Source organism: Neurospora tetrasperma (genome assembly GCF_000213175.1).
Source record: "Neurospora tetrasperma FGSC 2508 unplaced genomic scaffold NEUTE1scaffold_81, whole genome shotgun sequence".
NCBI lineage: Eukaryota > Fungi > Ascomycota > Sordariomycetes > Sordariales > Sordariaceae > Neurospora > Neurospora tetrasperma.
In genome coordinates this window covers 3,783,790-3,800,713 of record NW_009799179.1, presented here as the reverse complement: position 1 = coordinate 3,800,713, position 16,924 = coordinate 3,783,790, and the positions used below count along the sequence as shown (strand labels likewise).

At 50.3% G+C, this 16,924-nt stretch overlaps 2 protein-coding genes across 2 annotated transcripts; one reads left to right on the top strand and one right to left on the bottom strand.

The window, feature by feature from the left end:
- Positions 1–3,764: 3,764 nt before the first annotated feature.
- Positions 3,765–5,953, bottom strand: NEUTE1DRAFT_125804 (transcriptional regulatory protein pro-1; the record flags this gene model as incomplete). Its single annotated transcript, XM_009857631.1, has 2 exons — positions 3,765–5,695; positions 5,794–5,953. The coding sequence occupies 2 exons, from the start codon at positions 5,951–5,953 to the stop codon at positions 3,765–3,767; spliced, it is 2,091 nt and encodes a 696-aa protein (XP_009855933.1).
- Positions 5,954–15,925: 9,972 nt separating this feature from the next.
- NEUTE1DRAFT_142192 (uncharacterized protein) lies at positions 15,926–16,174 on the top strand (the record flags this gene model as incomplete). The annotated part of the gene is made up of 2 exons (XM_009857630.1): positions 15,926–16,015; positions 16,079–16,174. The coding sequence occupies 2 exons, from the start codon at positions 15,926–15,928 to the stop codon at positions 16,172–16,174; spliced, it is 186 nt and encodes a 61-aa protein (XP_009855932.1).
- Positions 16,175–16,924: the final 750 nt, after the last annotated feature.

Here is a 16,924-nt window from a genome sequence, read left to right as displayed (position 1 = left end):
GTTGATCGAAGACGGGAAAAATAGATGCCAAGGCGACGTGTGTTATCGCGATCTTGACATCGATCGCATCCCTGAAGCCATGGATTGCTATCGGTGTTCCCGCTGTGTAGAACCGACGATTTAGGCTTGCTGTTTCTGTTGGCTGCCTCTAACTATCACATCGATCCTGTGGCAAAGTTCGAAGAAAGAGGTGAAGTAACGAAAAGGAAAGAAAAACATGCAACCGCAAAGAAAAAAAAACTCCCATAACACACATCAAAAAGCCAATTCGACTCCGTTCCAGCCTAAGCGCCCTCACAGATACGGCCCCCAAGAAGACAGGTATGTCTGGTACACTCCAACCGTATTCTCATACACAGCCTCTTCAAGCGCGCGCTTAGAGGCGCATGTGGATATGAGCACCAAAGAGGCCTCCTGATGAGGCTCTTCCTCGGCAGTTCACTCACATGATACTCTGTTAAAATGATTGATGTGTTCTTTTCTAGAAATCCCACCAGGGTTCACTTTTCGGCTCCCTTTTTTCGAGAGCGTAGGTCTCAAAAGCGGGTCGCCGGGCTGTGGAAGATTGAGGCTGTGTGTGTTGTTTTGACGTAGTGAGTTTACTAGTGGGTTTCGAAACATCTAAACGTCAACAAAAATCGCCCCCACAACATTGACCGAGATGGGCAAAGGAGAGCGGAGTGAATTAGAACGAGAGTGGCCAAAGACAATGCGGCCATGAGATCCTAACGAGTTTGAAGCCATTCACGATCCGAAAACGACGAGTGGTCAAGGCTGAGCCAGAAACATAATAAACTCCACGATATTTTTCCACAATGAGGTAGATGAACAGAAATAGGTAAAAATCATGCCTTCTGTGACCTGTTGCGCTGAGCAGTTAATGACATGTCGTTCCAGCCTCACCTCACGTTCATGCTATCAGACATTGTCAACTCTCTTGTTGACCCGAATAGACAGACGACTGCTGCTACTGCTGCTGCTGCGCCTCTATATCCAACCAAGCTGGGATCGACCAGCTTAACCAATCTCTGGCGTGCAGCCAACGGCGAAGCTATTAGCGGCAAAGTGAGGCGCGGATACTGAACGGGAGTCGGGAACCGTACCACTAGTAGGGCGATTGCCGGGCGACTTATGGCCGCCACCATGCTTCTCCTACCGTGCGGCGTGCCACCTCTTATAACCCATTCACCCATTCAGTTCAGAACCTCACCGGCCTTGTCTCGCCGCTTCGAGTCTGTGACCTTGAGGCTGTGAAGTGTCACTTTTCGAGCGGTTGGAAGTAGACATCATCTGCATAACTAGTATAGGATGCGGCTGGGATCGGTCATACCATATAGAATTCGGTAGCGAGATGCTCAGCCGTCCAGCTCCTGTGCTTCCTGGTTTAGTGAATGGTCGTCAATTAGCTGACTGGTGAACGTTTCGCTTGAAGGGTAAAAGCGGGGTGAAGATTGACTGCTCTATGTAGACTTTAACTGTGTGGTGCCGTGCCGTACTGACGGGAGGGCAAAGCGGGAGGCGCAAATCCAGGGGTCTTGGCCTTTTGACCTGATTGTCTAAGAACATAAGAGGTAATGACTGGAAAGGTTAGTAGTGATTGTTGTCCACACGGACGAGGATGCATATTGCTGATTGTGCTGTCAGCCCTCATGGTCTCCAAATAGGACGGTTTTTGGCATGTAGTCTTCAATCCGGTTTTCGCTGCAGATGTCACCTATGATCCAGGTTGATCATGGTGATAGTATAGCTGGTAGTAAATATTGCTTGAAGCCATCATAACCTAAACCTCAGCTCCAAGCCAAATCATCGCTGAAATCAGGACCTCGGCCAAATCGACACTCCAACGAGGGAAGCGGCACAGACTCAACTCATCTTGCCAAATCTGCAGTGATCCCCAGTCGCCCCAGTCCGGAGCAGAGCAGAGACAGGTAGGTGGAAGGCACAAAGACGAAATAACACTCAAGAAGTGACAACTAGGAGCTTCGTTCCTTCCCATCTTCGCACTATAGCATGCGAAGACTGCACCTCAACGGCACAGCAAAGAAGACAACTGAAGGAAGTTGAAACGAAACAGCTGTTTGGAAGGAAAGTGGGAGATGCCATCCACGGGCTCAGCTTCAGGTTCCTTCTGAAGTGCTTCTTCCCCCACGAATGTTTGGGATGCGGGTGCGTGCAGTATGTATCTAGTAGATAGGAAGGTGTACGCCAAAATACCCCACCTAACCCTTGGTGGTAGTACACAAGATAGAGATAGTAGTGTGCGCTCAGATGATTTCATGCTTCGTTCCTTCTTTCCTTCTCCTCCTCTCTCTTTTTTGGTTCTTATTTACTCATTGGCGTTGACCGGTGAGGATAGGTGGGTGGTGCGCGGGGTGATTGGATGGCTAGGTAGATAGTGAGTGGTTTATGGCTGAGGCGGGATGGGTGGTCATTCTGGAGTTGTCATTGTCGTAATGGCAATGGTCGGTCTGGATGGGGGATTGGATATAGGCTAAACCTTACGAACCACGCAAGGTCCCTCACCGGATGGAATGATATGGGAACTGTTAATTTTACGCCTGGGAACTTTTATCTCATCGATGGAAGTTCTATCCGTCTTGGTCTTCATCCAATCCTTCCCACCGTTCTCGGGCTACGACGAAAGAAATAACTTACCCCCACGTAGGAAACGCAACGCAACACATCCTGCCATCAAGGTACACACCATCAGTCATTTGTAACAACGACACCACCATCCATGTAAGCACCATGTTGCATTTTCGGCGCGCTTCTCTTCTCTCTTGTGCAAACTGAGAGGGAAAAAACGCGAACGAAGCAAAGCAAGCAGGACGCAATGACAATGGCATTTAAAAGGACGCGGGCGAGATAAACAAAAGCAGAAGGTCTCATCCGGGTGAGAACAAAAACATTGTGTTCAATGTATTGTTTGTGTTGTCTTGCTTACGGTGATGTGCAGTCGGCTTCGATATCTTCTCTTTTTTTCTTTTTTTCTTTTTTTTTCTTTTTTCTTCATTTTTTCAATGCGGCAGTCAACAAATAAGTCACAAGCGAAGAGAACATAAGGCGATGAACAGTGAGTGTCGTTCTTTAACTTCATTTGATTTGTTAAAATTCTTTCCATCTTTCCTCCTTCACAGGGTATAATCCTTCCTTTCCAGCCATGACAAACCCGGCTCATAGTTCAGTTACATACGTTTTTCCCCCTCCCGCCCACAAATCCGTGGTATCCTTTCCGGTCAGCCATGGGTATGCTACCGCCCTTAAAACTCCATGTGATATGCAAATCCAAATGCCTCCCTAAAATGTGTCCCTCCTCAGAGTGGAACGAAAGAAGAAAATGCAGTCCAAAATGGGTGGAAGGCCACGTAATGCCACTCACTACTCAATTGCAACCCCAGTCCAGAAAGATTGCAAGAGAGCGAAAATGAATCATTGCCCTTTACGAAACCATTCCTCCTCACGTTTCCCTCCATCCATTGATGTTAACCAGTAGTGTGTCGTCGTCATTTTAGTAGAAGTCGATTTTCCTCTCCCCGGGTCTCAATTGCCTCGCGGCAATGTCTAAAAAGAACTCTCGGAGTTCTGGTTGTATAAAAATTGGTAGAAGAAACAGAGAGAAAAAGGCAAAAAAAGAATTGAAAAGGAGGCCGATTCCAGCCACCTAAACAGCTTCAAGTATCGTATGCAGATCGGTTTGGTTTCACTTCCCGCCAGTCAACCAGCCTGGGGAAGAAAGTGAGTGGACTTTTTTTTCTCTTTTTCTTTTAGATAAGCAAGTAATCCCATCCCTTGATCTGCATAACCTCCCGCCAGCGGACGTAATGTGCGTTGACTTGCTGCTGTTGTTGTGGGGTCTCAGAAGATAAAGAAGAAGTGCCCGCGGCCGCCTCCGCCGCCGCGAGGATCGCCTCATACTGAAGCCAGACCTCGCGAAGGAGGACGGTCATGCGGCCGAAGCTGCCCGAGTTGGCTACGTCGCCGAGCTGGGCGACGCGGTTCTCGAAGAAGTCGCGGAAAGATGAGCCGGGCACGCTGACGGATCCACCGATCAGGTAGACCCAGGTGAGTGAGCGGTCGTACCCGTTGACACCCGAGGGGATCAGCTGGAGAACCGCGGTGAGCTTCTCGACGAGACCCATGCAGCTGGGCTGAGCAGGGTAAAAGCCCGGGACGAGGCTGCAGAGGTAGATGCGAGCAGCAAGACGGAAGGCGGCCGTGATGTTCTTGCTCAGTTGCTTGGGGCTCAGAGTCCCATTGGCGTTGTAAGGCTCGACGAGCGTACCCTCGTTGACCTCGGTGTTGCTGATTTCGTCGCCAAGGCCACGGACGTGCTGGCAAAGTGTGATGTCGTCCATGCCTTGATTCTTCAGCGACTCAAGGCAAGCAATCTCCGAAATGAGATACATAACGCGATCCTCACAGCCCATCAGTTCGCGCAAGCCGAGCGAGTGGTTGTTGATCGAAAGATGTTTGTTACGGTAGGTGTGCGCGAACAAGGGGGAGCTGCCTAGCATCGTGGCGCCCAAAATGTCAATCCAAGACGTAAGCGTCATGTTGAATGGTGTATGTGCCAGTGGCTTGGTGATATCCGAAACAAGTCCGGCAAGATCCAGCTTTTGCACGAGCGATACTACGGCTTGGAAATGCTGGTGCCAGGGAATATCGGGAAGAGTGTCCTCAGGACGGCCAACTATGCACTGGAAGAAGATCAAGCCAAGGGTCGCATCGAGAATTGGCTGGTGGTTCTCATCGCGATTGAGCGCCTCGCATAGCCAGGTGATGGTGGCATAGCGGTGACGCATGATGTCATTGTCAATCTCCTCGTTCTGAATACCCATTGTAGACTTGAAGTGTTGCGCCGCAATGCTCAAGCAGCAGTGCAGGTAACCCTTGTTGTTGGCCAGTGATGGGAGAACAAGCTCGGAACTGATTGAGCCATGCTGGTTTGATTCCAAAATTGGGAAAATGGTTGGGAGAACGTGTTGAACAAAGTGATCGAGGAGCTTCTGATCGCCGTCATCCAGCTCAATTGCCACTTGTGAAGAAGCCATGGCCGGATCGCAGGCAAAGTCAAAGAAGTTCGCATTGAAAGTCTCCTCCGTCAACGACTCCCTCCGCTCCGAAAACACCTGCTCGGTCCATTCACCTTCCAGAGGGAATGACGGGAGAATTGTGCCCGGAGGCGGCGGAGTCTGATATGTGCTGAAGGTTGATACTGTCGATTCGCGAAGGGTTGGGATATCGTTGATGAAGATTTGCCGCTCTGTCTTCATATCGATCTCATAGGGAGAGAAGGGTGGGAACATGTACTCGCCATTGACGTGTATTTGTGGTGTCGCAAATGCCGCGAAATCCTGGCCGTGCTGGGGGCTATTAAAGTTGAAGCCAAAATGCGAGTCGATGGAAGCAGACCTGTTGCGATCAAGCGGGTCTGAAAAGGTCGCCGACGTCGGGAGCGAGTGCGAGAGTCCAGGTGGAGTGTTGATTGAGGTCTGGATGGTGTGCGACGACTTCTCCGAAAGCTTCTTCCTCTTGATGATCATCTTGATTTCGTCCTTCTGCTTCCTCCGCGCATCATTGTTGCTCCACCACATTGGCCTCTTGTATTCGCAGCATAGCCCAAGATGCTTGCAAGCTGTGCACATGGGAGAACCCTCATCGCACTTCTTCCTCCTCAACCTGCATGTGTAACATCCTTAACGTCGTCAAGTCAGCTTCCCGGCCCAGCGAAGTCGAAGACGTGTGTAAGTGATGCGATAACGGTGCTGGAGAAGGAAAAAAAGGGAAACAAACCTGTCCTTGAGCGGCGATGCATCTGTGTCTTTTGCTTGGGCGCGGCATTGGTGCCTGCCTTTGCGGCCGCCTTGGTCTTGGTTGATGTTGTTGTGGTCGTCATGTTGACTGAGGATGTCTTCGTGATGTCTTCGTGGTGGTTGGGGGACTGTGTCGACATTTGTACCCTTCTTGTATGGGAAGTACCTCTTTGGAGAGGAGTTATGGAGCACAGCACCGGGACCCGGGGGGGTGGATGGTGGGGGGTGCTAGCGGAGAGGGGGTGGTCGGGAGCAGGGGTGGTGAACTTCAGCTAGGCCGAGGAAAATGGGCAGAAATGGCCAGGGCCTCTCTATCCTCTCGTCGGTCCAGAAGGTCCCAGGGGCAAATCGCTAGGGGGCTTATACCCAAAAGCTCTCTCTTGTATCAGATTATTAAATTACTTGTATCGTCGAATGAAAGACTGAATCGTGAGCAAGGCCGGCTTGCGTGTGAACTGGGATCGGAAGTTGGCTCGATGGTGAACTTCGAGAGACGTAAGACTGGGTAGCGTGAGGTTGAGTGTAATTAAAGGAGAGAGGGAAAAGATTTGTTGACTGGACTGGACTGGACGACACCTGGAGCTCACTATCCTTCTCTTCAATCTTGGCCTGCAGATGAGAAGACCAAACTGGAACGTCGAGAGAGAAGTGGGCAAATTCTTATATCAGGCCGGCCGATGGGTCAGCGTGTGGTGCAAAGCCATGCTCCGATCGTGATTGCTCCCATGTTCTATTTTTGAAAAGCGGGCTAAATAACTGCTTTACCCGATTTGACCCCCTAGCTGCGTTAGTTGGTGCCCTACTGTACTGCGGTGGTATTCGACGGTGGATGGGTGGTACCTACGGAAGCACGCTGGTCCATGGCAACACAGGCTCACGCACACAATCTCACAGGCACACAGGGCTGCTGCTGGCCTGCTGCTGTCCTCACGAGGTCTCGGTTCTTCTTTTCCTCTTTGGACAGGGGAGGCCAAGAAATCTCGCCCATTGGTGATGGCGGTCGCCCGGAAGGTCTCACTCGGATGTGGGAGGGGAGCAGGATGACCCAACAGGACCCCACCGCTGATGGTATTCAGGCCAAGGGGGGAGAGAGGAAGGGCAAGGGGTACGGATGAGAGCAAGTGTCGTGTAACTAGCTGCGTGCAAGGGTAACATTAACACTAGAGGCAGGGCATGGGGAGGTAGTGACAAGGTATCTCGTCCAGGGTACCGAGGCCCTCACGGAAAAAGATGGCTGCAGGGGAAAGTGAAGAAGCTGTTGAGCAACCAAAACGGCAGCTCATGCGTGCTTGAGGACGACTTGGCCGGGAGCTCATTGGCACGGGGATCAGAATGAGTGCAGAAAGAAGGAAGCTCACTGTACCAGCAAGATACATGGATAAAATTCGGGCAAAATGCTGGGGAGCCAACATTGAGACAGACATGCTTGACTCTGGCAACTCCCGCGAAACTAGGCAAAGCAAAGGGTCCGCTGATCGCCAGACCTGTGACTCTGAATCCCTTTTTTGTTTTGTTTTTCTTTTGTTTTTGATCTTAGGTGAGTTTTCAGTTGTCAGCCAAAGGCCGTTATGTCGACGAAATTTGCCATGTATCCGTTGTGGGTGGGCTTTTTTGTGAAGAGCCAACAGATTCGCCGCTTGGCCTGGGGATAGGGGCAGCTGAGAGACTGACGGACAAAAAGACGAATGAACTCGTCAAGACCAACAGGGTTTGGTTATCAGAGATGTGATGGACAGTTGGAAGCGAAGAATGACATGCCCGCAACCAAGAAAGCGAGCACAAGAATTCGTCGAGGCAAGGTGGTATCATGGCTGACTGACGGGACAGTGCAGTGGTTGTCCCGCAATGCGCAATTGTGTCTAGCCTCCTCCACACACCCACCCATCGTTGCTGTTGACTTTTTGCAACCCAACCTTTCCCCTGGGGACGTCGAATGGCTGCATGCGCATTAATCCAGCATGACACCAAATCCATGCCATGTCTAGTGTAGAGGAGCCTCCGGAGCTCTTCCTCAGAAGACGGCTTTTTCGCGTCCGTTCCCGAGTGCTAGGACTACCGGGATGACGGGTCGCATGCTGGCCCGTATCCGGATCACATACAGAGATGCGGTCCCGGTGATGATGATGTCTGCGCGAGAGACATGGTCCAGAAGAAGGAAAAGCGAAAACCATCGCATCGCAATAATTCTCCGTCTTGGATTTTCAATCTTGCAACCTCGATGGACGAGCGTCGGCTTTCGGGTTGTGGGAGGCCTTGGGCCTTGGGGCTTTGGGGCCCTGGACTCTTGGAAGCCCGGATCCATCTCTGGGGCTAGGACTGCTTGGTGTTAGGGCATAGTGAGGCCCATATCACCACCTATCGTCCACTTATCGCGTGCCGTCGTCGGCGGCCTGCCGATACATCACTTGGATACTCCCTGCTTAGGGGCGAGATGGGGATTTCAGGAGAAGCCTCCGGATGAGCATTTTTGGCGAGTCTGCCCGGGTGTTGAGATGTCAAATCTGAAGAGCCCGCAAATCATCAGGGTCAGTCGGGGGACGGCCTTTGGATTGGCCGCCTAGCTCTCCAGTCCAGAACTGGCGTCTGATGAACCTCGCTGCAAGGCAAACATCCACCCAAGGAGAGCATGAGAACTGACCGCCTTGAAAGAGCACCCCAAATGTACCTGCTCGCGGTTGGGTGTTAGCGAGACACTTGTCTGCTGTGCTTTAAAGTGCGGTCGCGACGAGTAGACGGGTACCGAGGCAGAGACCGCGATACCTGGACGGTCAGAGACCGGGGTGCTCTCGGTGGTGGTGGACAGTCAAAGGAGTCTGTTGAATGACAGAAGAGAGAAAAAAGATTTTCAAGAGGGCCGATAACGACCATGATCCGACCATCAGTGTGACGACTTTTGCCTAGTACAGCCCTGGCGCAGATGTACTATGCAGTAGTGCAGAATGGCTGCGGCCCGCGAGGCGGCATTCAGCTGAGATTGGCCCGTTCAACGAGATCGACTGGGATCTTGAGCATGGGTGCGGCAGGCATTGATCGAAGCTTCCTCCAATCACCACTGAAATGTGCAAGGGCAGGTTCGATGGGGTGCAGCGATGGAGTCGGCAGGGGTGGTGGAGTAGTGGAGATAGTGGACCGCTCTTGCCGTCGCGGGGTCTACACTCTTTTTCCGAAGTACGTACCAGGACCCTTGTGTCTTCCATCCTGGACCTTGTCATCGACTCGACTCTCCTCGAAACTACACATGTGGTGTAGGTAAGAATTTGCTCGACTTTTGCCCGCTCCTTCTTCTTGGCGTCAAAAAAACTCCTTGCTTCTTGAACTGTGGCATGACCTTGTGGCCTCCAACTCTCGAACCACTGCAGCCTTGCTTCTTTGCTTGTCGAACGACTCGACACGTACCTAGCGATGAGGACAGAGGATGACAACCTTACCTACCTACCTACCTACCTACGGTATCGAGCCGGGAAGTCGGTCAGAATACCGGCCTTCGCGTGCTACTTCAATATGACCCGAGTTCCAGGAATGCCTCCCTGCTCTCCCACGGCTGGTGATGGCATCATACCTACATGGCGTGGCTCGCGGCCATCAGACAAGCTGGGAACAGTAAGTGGGCTAATTAGCCGCTCAGCTTCCCTTTTCGGACAAGTTGATCCTCCTACTGCGTATTGCTTGACAGCACCAGCAGGATCCTCTGCCGTAGGCCCCCAACAGTTCCACAGCCAGGTGTGATGGATTTTTCCCTCATTGCACTTATGGGCTAATTTTGGGCCCATCCTGCAAGACATCACAAGTGGTACTTCTGGCTCCGTTATCGTCCCCGCTCTTCTAGCTGCTGCATGCAAGTATTTAGTCCTTTTACTATTTTTACCCTGTCCATCAGCACCTGTTCCTCCGCACCTCATAGTGTACATACACTAGTTCTCCCATTTGGGAATCTCGCCGATCAAGACAATTAACCCGCTCACCAGTCCTTGCCCACATCCACCAAACTGAGCCCCACGTTCGCTTCCGCATCACATCGGGGGCTGACAGTCGACCTTCGGGAATACTATGAGACTATGCTGACATCCCCACCAGTGATTTGCACGCACCAAGGCTTTTAGGTGCAGCGCATTTCTACAACATCGTGGTGTACTTAGCTTGGCTTCCATCCTTGAAGCATTATCGACGATCATAAACGATTCAGTTGCAAGGACATCTTACTGCTGACGCCGTCAATGTTTGTTTACTCCTCGCATTTCAAACACGGTGCATTGTCGCGGCAATCACGGCATCACGACACTCATTTTGAGATATGACGTCCGTCTGGAGTTGAGTGATGTTCTGGGCTTGCGAGGCGCACGGAGCTCATAACCAAAACAGCAAGGTCACGATGTGATATCACATCTTCATTTCGCTCACCTTCTCCCTTGCGGGGTTAGTGTCATATTCTGGCCGCGCTCATCAGCGGAAAGGACCGTTTATTAGTACGTTGTAGCTCGCGGAGGCGGATATGGGGTTATTTTGTGGTGTTTTTTCAGATTCACCGCGAGATCCGTACCCAGGCCAGCCGGTGCACATGTGGTGTACAATGTGCGTCGAAGGAGCCGAAATTTCCGGCATCACACTTTGTCACGAATCGATAATGGCCTTTTCAGATATCAGAACAACACATCATGACGGTGAGCATTGCAATCAGGGGGACACTGGTCAAACTCACAGTGGATGAGCAATAGTTACGCCAAGAGTCTGTCGCTGATCGATCTTCAATTGCGCCGTTTTACACAACAGTGCAGATGTCTCTGCCAAAAGTCTTGCAGTCAAGCTCACGGGGATTTCCTTTCACGACGGGAATAATTCCTCCTGGAAAGAGCCAATCAGAGGAGTATGTAAAGATCTGATAGTCGTGATCAAGACTTGTGAGGGGACCTTTCCTGAAACGGACTCACGGGACTACGGGAAGTTAACCGCATCCCGCAAACCCTCAATGTGGCCCCTGTCAGCGTGGAGATCCTTATGAGAAAAAAGAAAAGAGAAACAGAAAAAGAGATAGAGCGAAAAAAAAATAAGAAAAGAAAGAGAAAGAGAAAGAAAAGAATAAGAAAAGTAAAACAAAACCAAGATGTTGGCGGTCTTGTGCGATGATCGTACACAAGTTGATCGAAGGCGAGGACGATATCCGTTGATGACATAAGTCCCTCCGCCATCAAGCGAGATGACAGAGCGAAAAAGTAAGTCTCTCGACGGCCTCTAGAATTTGATGACACGGGGCCAGAAAATCAACATCTCAGAACAACTAGCTAACGCCAAGATCCAACGGTTTTCTTCGAAAGGTGGTCAACACGAAATTGGCATAACAGGATGGGTTGGACAAGCTGTAGGTTGTCTTGATATCTTTCCCTTTTTGGAGTCGAGGTCAGTCATTGACCAACCACCTCATTGGATCCTTCAAAGCCAACCTTTTCACCTGTCTCTTTTACCCCCCCCTCTCTCTCCGCACCTTTTTGTCCCTCCCCGGCCATATTTCATCAAATTGTCTTGGGCCTCGGTCAGCCTACCAAGCCAGGTCAGTTGGAGAGGAGCTCGGCAATTAGTGAACTGGCCACTACAAAGCCCGATCAGTGTTCGTACGTCGAGGAGCGAGAGATTTCATTTGCACCGCGCAAATTTGCCTCTGCAATCTCGCGCAGTGACTGACACGAAAGATCGATGATTGCGGGGACACGGTCTCATCGATCACATACTTGCAAGGGCATTCTTCAGTAACAGACTTTCCAGCAACAGAGCCTAAATGTGAGCAGTCCGGGTTTTTCTCGAATGTGATTGCAAGCCCACGCAACACTTTTGTTTGCGCTGCTTGATTTCCTATGGCGTAATTTGCTTTCGACGGAGTGCACCTGAAAGCTGAAGTGAACAACATATGAGATCCACACAATATCACATAAAATCAGCAACCCAATACTACCTCAAACAACGCGAACTACCCCACAATCCGCGAGGAGAAATGGAATCCAACGAGACTTGCCGGAGAGAGGGGACAACCCTCGCTTTGTTCTGCGCAAACCTAGGTCACACACAACAGTCCATGGACTCATTAGTCCCCGAATACGGATCCCTATCTCTATCCTTGGTGATGCCACTTCCCGTGGTGTCGCACATTCACAAGCAAACCGGCCACTCACAGTCTCAGTTCCCGGACCCCGGACCAAAAGCTCTCTAGGATTTCTGGTGGCCCCGACGAATCTGCGAACAGGGTGGCCGCTTTTGCGGTTGCAGAAGGAAGGTCCGCCTCTTTTCGAGGATCCAAATCCTTGTGGGCGTTGCGTTGTAATGGCAAAGAAGAAGGTTGCAGTCACGTTCATGAAGGAGCCCAGTTGGCTGCAACCACTATCCACAACGCTTTCCCACAACGGACTGGACAACTGTGTCTAACAGACGCCTAAACTCAAATTCGCCCCTTTCTCTTCTGTTTCTCTGTCTCCTCACATTCTCTGCGGCCTGTTCACTTGGAGGCGGCCGCATAGCGTGGATGTCATGTGAAATCGAAGGCTCACACCATTGCTTCCTCGGAAAGTGATTGGTGGGATGGGAGGGAGGATTGAAATCTGATATTTTCCTGGTGGGTAGGATCGGTTGGACATTCACACAGGCGCACAGGCTTCCAGAGGCGAAAAGACCCACGAGAATGCAGACGAGCTTTAACACAGAGACAAGACAGCTACAGCTAGAAGAAACATTACACCCGCGCCGCGGGGCCGGAAGCTATGGTACTTGTTACTAATGACTGCCAACCTAGACGAAGAGAGATGCCACATGAGCGACACGAGCGACTTTAAACGGGAAGCACACCCGGGGTTGCACCAGCACAGGAGCAGGAGCATCAGCAAGAAAGACCTTGATGATGCGCTGATAAAATACCACGGCTAATGGGATGGCTATGAACTATTTACTCGACCCAACTCCTGTACACCATCCAAAACATCAAGACCCAACCAAAGAGCAGAATCAACTCTCTTCGCTTATAACATCCTGTTCGTAGGTAGCAGCAGATGAAGGTAGGGGGCATCTTTCAACAACAACACTAAAATCTGAGATCTAACAGATCCCTTCGTGTCATGTATACCTTGTGTGATGAACTGCACAACCAATTTGCCCTACTCACTGGAACGCCCAAATCTTCAGCCACTATCATCCATTCATTGCCAACCACCACATAAAGCATATAAGCAGAGAGACGGGTCTCCCGCCCCTTCTCCGTGTTCGGCTGAGGAATGCGAGAATGTGAGTGATACTGCATAGGATGGGGGTCGTTCTCATTTACACCGTTGAGAGATCTCCAGAAAGTACAAGTAACCTATCAGAGCAACCACTTTATTTCTTACGCACGCAAGCTCGCCCACTTTCCACACACCCACACACATACATACACACACACGCACTCGCTGCAGTGCACAATGTAATGCGAAATTGTTCTCGACGCAGGAACGTTGAGGGACATCTTACTTGACCATCTCGACAAGACCTCATTGGTTGATCTCGATGAGATGTGAAGATGCTGTGTTAAGGTAGGTAGGCAGGTTGGGTTAAGAAATAAATTATGATACCCGTACCTTGCGTGAAACAGACATACATACCTACACCATGTCCAACCTCGACGCAATATCATCCGTCACATCACGCCTTTTTTCACACCGGCCAGGTCACTTTATCACGGTGTTATTTTTTTTTCACGTAAATGATGAATTCAGACATCATATCTTTGTCTTCTTGCAGGCGTGTGCAAGACAGATTGGACGAATGGATCGATGCAATCCGGGCGACATTTTCTGTCTGCTTGAACATGATTCCCTTACAGATACGGGAGAGTAATGCATGCAAGCAAGTTCCTTAAATATTTTTCCTTGTCACTACTACTTCTTCTACTTCCACTCTGTGCTGTGGGCGGAAACATGTGCACATACTCGTCTACCTCACACCGATGCTTTTACCTCTTTTACAATTGAAATTGTCGAGGAGAAGTGTGATGGATGATCGATCATGATTTTGTCTCATTTTCTCAACAGTACAATAGTAAGTGGTGATAAGGATAGCACGAGAAAAAAAAAACAATCATCTTCGGGTAGTTACTTCAATTTCAAGACATGGAAGTCGAGATATCTTTGTGAAGCAATCGGTCTCACCACATGAAAGCTCTAGAATTTCGTTTCTTCATACTTGCAGCATAGCAACGCCGCAGCACTGCATACGGCAAGCTGCCCGTTGCCGTCTCTGCATCTGCACTCTCTATATAAATGCATCTACATAAGTGGTCGGGTCAAGTTATTCCTGCGTTTCACAAAATACTTACCACACCTCAACCTCTACCGCTTTAAAAGGGTTGCGTCTTCAACGAGACTCACTTCACTGTTGAGAGGCAAGCAAGCAAGCAAGCAAGCAAGGTCCTACCCAGCATATATCCTGGAATTCAAAACCCAAAAAGAATGCGAATAAGTACCTCGTACCACGGATACCTACAGCTTCCATCCATGTCCTGAGTCCTCTAAACCCGCATCGGCCCGTCCTGGAAACAACAATGCGCATGGTTTTATAGTGTAGTGGCTTGTACTACCTACACACCTCTTCACTGGTACTTGAAGGCTTCTAAAGCCTGATAGGTCAATTCCAGCTCGCACGACATGGAAGGGTTCAGTTGAACACTTAATGGAAGAGAAGACATGTGGTGGTTGATGTTCCTTCCCGAGACACGGACCACTTTTTGAGAAGGTTGTGGCTTACAGTTGCAGTTGCAGTTGCAATCGCAGTTGCTGTGTGTCTTGGGCTTGGGGGGGAACAATTGAGTTGTCAGTCAAGACATTGAAACATGTCGCCGTCGTCGTGAATTGCGAGGTTGGCTGGTTGTAGTTCTCGAATGTGTCCGAGCGTCGATGAGACAAGGCGGACGGACAATGGGGATGGAAGAGGCCGAAGACGGACAGACAAGGAGCCACATGTTCATCCCAACCATTTTTTCTTGTTTCTTTTTTTTTTTTTCTTCGTCTCGCCTCTGATTTGACTTGGCCGATATCCGGACGGAAGGGATGGGATGCTTGCTTTATCTTTGCGCTTTCCGTCTTGTCTTGTCCTTGTCGCGCGAAAACGTCATGTTCGTGCACCACAGGATACAATGGAAGTTTTAGCGGATAGCTCCTGCTTTCTCTTGACTTACTTTACCCCGCACATTAACGACGACCCTATTCATGCTCAACTCCCGGCATGATCCCATAACCCATCAAGAATTCCCAGTCCGACCACGACCTGGATTGTAATGGAAGCCAAAGAGTCGGTGTGTGTTTTGCCTCCGTGTTCCCAGCTGCTGTTCTCCGTTGCACAGCTTCTGCTTCGAGAAAAGAAAAAAGATGGTGTTTTTTTTCTTTTTTTTTTTTTTTTTCTTTTCTTTTCTTTCTCTGGTGGAAAAGGTATGTAAAGCCCAAAAAGAAATGTCGACGGGAGTTACCCCCGCGCGTGAATGCGTCACGATGCAGACTTTGGGTCTTCGTCTCCTACGCTGCAGGGCCTGTACGTATACAACGTGGACGCTTATGCTGTACTAGGCCGCCTGCTGGGCGACCACAGTTTTAGTGGCCCGGAGGTGTTGATTAAAGAGGTAGCCATTGAAGCTAAAGTCAGGGGCGAGGTGCACCGCATTGCCTTGCACCATTCACAACGGGACCATCCACTTCCCCGTATTGCCGGGCAGTGGAAGATATACCCGGCGTCATCGGATTTGCCTTCACGATGAACAGAAAACAACAAAGCAAAATTTTCTCTGTACGACTCGCGATCCAGAACGTATAACTTGTTAAACTTCTATAGTGTCCATGTTGTGGCTTGTTGTAGTTGGGTGTAGGTAGGTACGTGAAAGACACGGGAACATGCTTAGGCCGCCTGCTGAAGAGAGAGCTTTCTCGTACCAAGCAACGATATCATTGGCTTGCGGGCCCCACCTAGTGCGAGGCAAGGAAGTAGTATACTGCGTAGGGTAGCCTGATCCTACTGTGATGCCTCCTTGTCTATTCAAATTTTTCTTTTTCTCATCTTCCTTGGCTTTTTTTTTTCTGGTGATGAAGAAAGAAAACTTTTTGTTCATAGAAACAGCAATGGCGGTCAAGAGCCCCGATGGCCATCGTATGACGCCGGTCATCCTTCCGAGGTCAGTGGTCTCGGACAAGGGCATGACTTGTGAGGCTGTTGGTGCCCTGGCAAGTCCCTGGCAGTGCGCGGCGCGCGGGGCTGGAGCTAGGCAGAACTAGATGATGGACGGGGCTAGGGCTGTGACACAGTTCAGGGCTCCCCTGGACCCTGCCCTCGCTGCCGTATTCTGCCCTGTGCCTGTGTTGAGTCAATAATGCATTATAGCAGCTACTGTAGCTAAGTAGTGTAGCTTCATGCTCCTAGGACGACAGGATAAGGACCCTGGTATTTCGTGATCTACAAAACAAGAACGGGGATTTCGTTGATATTGGGCAGCAGAACGTTTCCGACGCCTGGCTGTACAAAAGTGCAACAAGTAGGGGAAGAAAAAAAAAAGTAGAGGAAGATGGTTAGCATCTGTGGTTAATGCTCTTAAAATCGACTGGCCTTGAAGCCCGGTGAAGCTATGCCCATGATTTGCCGGTATGCAAGCTTTACCATCTCGCGTCGATATCGGAACTTCTTCCCTGGCCTTTGGTGTTGAGCAAAGCAGGATTCAGAGAAGCCGCAAACCGCGGCACATGACCTCCGCCTTGTCTATCGCCCTGGATTCAGCACAGACGGATAGCGGCTTTGCGGTTTTGGGCTTCCACGAGATGTTGATCGGGTTGCGACACGCTTGGCGACGGACTATGGCATGAGGGGAGTTGGAATCGTGTTGAGGCATGACTCTTCTGCACGCAGGCAACAGAATTGTAGCACACCGCAACATGCCTGTGGCCACTACGGTGGAACGTGGAGCATGGCCGGTCCCGAACAAGAGATTGTTGGAGTCTTGCTGCTATCGACTTTCGAGGTCTTGGGCCGTGAGGCCTGCCAAACTGGCCAATCTGTTCGCTGTCAGTCAACGGGAACCTGAAACTCGGGTTTATTGGTTTGTTCAATCTTGCACATGTCATGTGTTC